At 37.0% G+C, this 1,595-nt stretch overlaps 1 protein-coding gene across 1 annotated transcript in view; it reads left to right on the top strand.

Moving 5' to 3' along the window:
• Positions 1–1,595, top strand: part of adam19a (ADAM metallopeptidase domain 19a) — a gene marked incomplete in the record, with an annotated part of 346,817 nt that overhangs the window by 314,258 nt on the left and 30,964 nt on the right. The window contains 1 exon segment of the mRNA XM_014003343.1: positions 716–857. Within this exon segment, the coding sequence (XP_013858797.1) occupies positions 716–857 (142 nt within the window).

Below are 1,595 nucleotides of genomic sequence, written 5' to 3'. Positions count from 1 at the left end.
GCAGAAACATAGAAATGTGGAGTACATAACAGTCATGTAAAGAAATACAAAAAATAGATAAGTGATYATGATGATAAGATTAAGTGTTGTACAGCACTTTGATGCAGCTATTAGCTGTTTTTAAAAGCACTTTATAAATAAAATTGACATTGACATTATTTTCTATGTGCCATGTAGGAAATGAAAACATTTTATTGGTCTGCAAACATATTTCTGTTCTCTGTAGAGAAACTATATTTATTCTCAAGGTCTTTTTAAGGTGGAATACAAATAAGTAACTTATCACTTCAGTCCACTGAATGAATCATTTACATAAATTCTCAACAAAATTTCTTACAGTAAATGTAACTGACAGCATAYACATTTTAATAACAAGAATCCTCCAAATAAGAAAATATGAATGAGCAAATGTTATTTACACAGATTTATAAAAATAACTCCAACCCACTGACAGACTAACCAAAATACTTTGGTTAAAAAGTACATTTTTTAAAATAACATTTTATTTACTCATGCATGATCTTCATACATTCTTAAAGTCGGCTTGATGTCATCTGTCACTCATCCTCCATCTACAACACACTCACGTGTCAAAACTGTCCGATTTCAAGAATCTGAACATGAAATGACAGTGTGTGTTTTTCTTTCTTTGTGTGTGTGTGTGTGTGTGTGTGTGTGTGTGTGTGTGTGTGTGTGTGTGTGTGTGTGTGTACAGGTCAAGTGGGTTTGGTGGTGGGGCTGCTGTTTGCCTTCCTGGTGGTCCTTCCTGCAGTGCTGCTGCTCTTCTATTGCTACAGAGTCAAAAGCTCCTACTACCATAAGTGGCTTTCAAAGAGAGAGAAGAAGAAAAGCAACAAGTACTGTCTCCAGTCCCATCCTGTACTGTTCTGTCTCTGTCCTTTCCTGCCACACTGCATGTCCCTGTATGTCCACTGGGATGTCATCTGGGGGATGGTGTGGTGAATTTTAAAACTTTTAGTGTAAAATGTTGAGTTCTGTTGACCTCAGAAGTCAGACCTGAGAATACCATGAAACTCAAATAACCACAATCAGTTTTTAGTTGGCAAACAATTACGATTTGATAATTGTTGTGCTTAGACTTCAATTATTAATACAATAACAGTGGGTCTCTCCACAAGTAAAGTAAATGCACCAATAGGCTCCACTTTCAACAGCTGCTTTTAAAATATCTTTTTCATTTTGTTTATTCTTTGCTCAGTGTCAGTGTGTGTCTGTGTTTTATTCAGTGATGGAATAAGTTGTGTCCTTCTAGGCTGATCAACCGCCAAATGCTCTGAAAACAATCTGAACCATCTGTGGGGGTCCCACAGTGCATGCTGGGAAGCCTGTTGGAGGACAGATACTGTAGCTGAGTGAAGAGGCTGAACTGATAGTTACTGTGATGTTACATGCTGAGTCAGATACAGGACTGGAGGAATACTCCACAGCTCCCAGCTACTCTGGCTGTCACACACAGATTTTAACATCTCCCACATTTTGCATATGTTTTATAACTAAAGAAATATTTTTTAGATTTCTTATTGTCTTCGTTATAAGTACAGTATGTATGGTAGAACGTCATTTCTGGGTTAGAG

This window comes from Austrofundulus limnaeus, unplaced genomic scaffold (genome assembly GCF_001266775.1).
Source record: "Austrofundulus limnaeus strain Quisiro unplaced genomic scaffold, Austrofundulus_limnaeus-1.0 Scaffold18, whole genome shotgun sequence".
Taxonomy (NCBI): Eukaryota; Metazoa; Chordata; class Actinopteri; order Cyprinodontiformes; family Rivulidae; genus Austrofundulus; species Austrofundulus limnaeus.
This window is presented reverse-complemented; position numbering and strand designations above follow the sequence as displayed.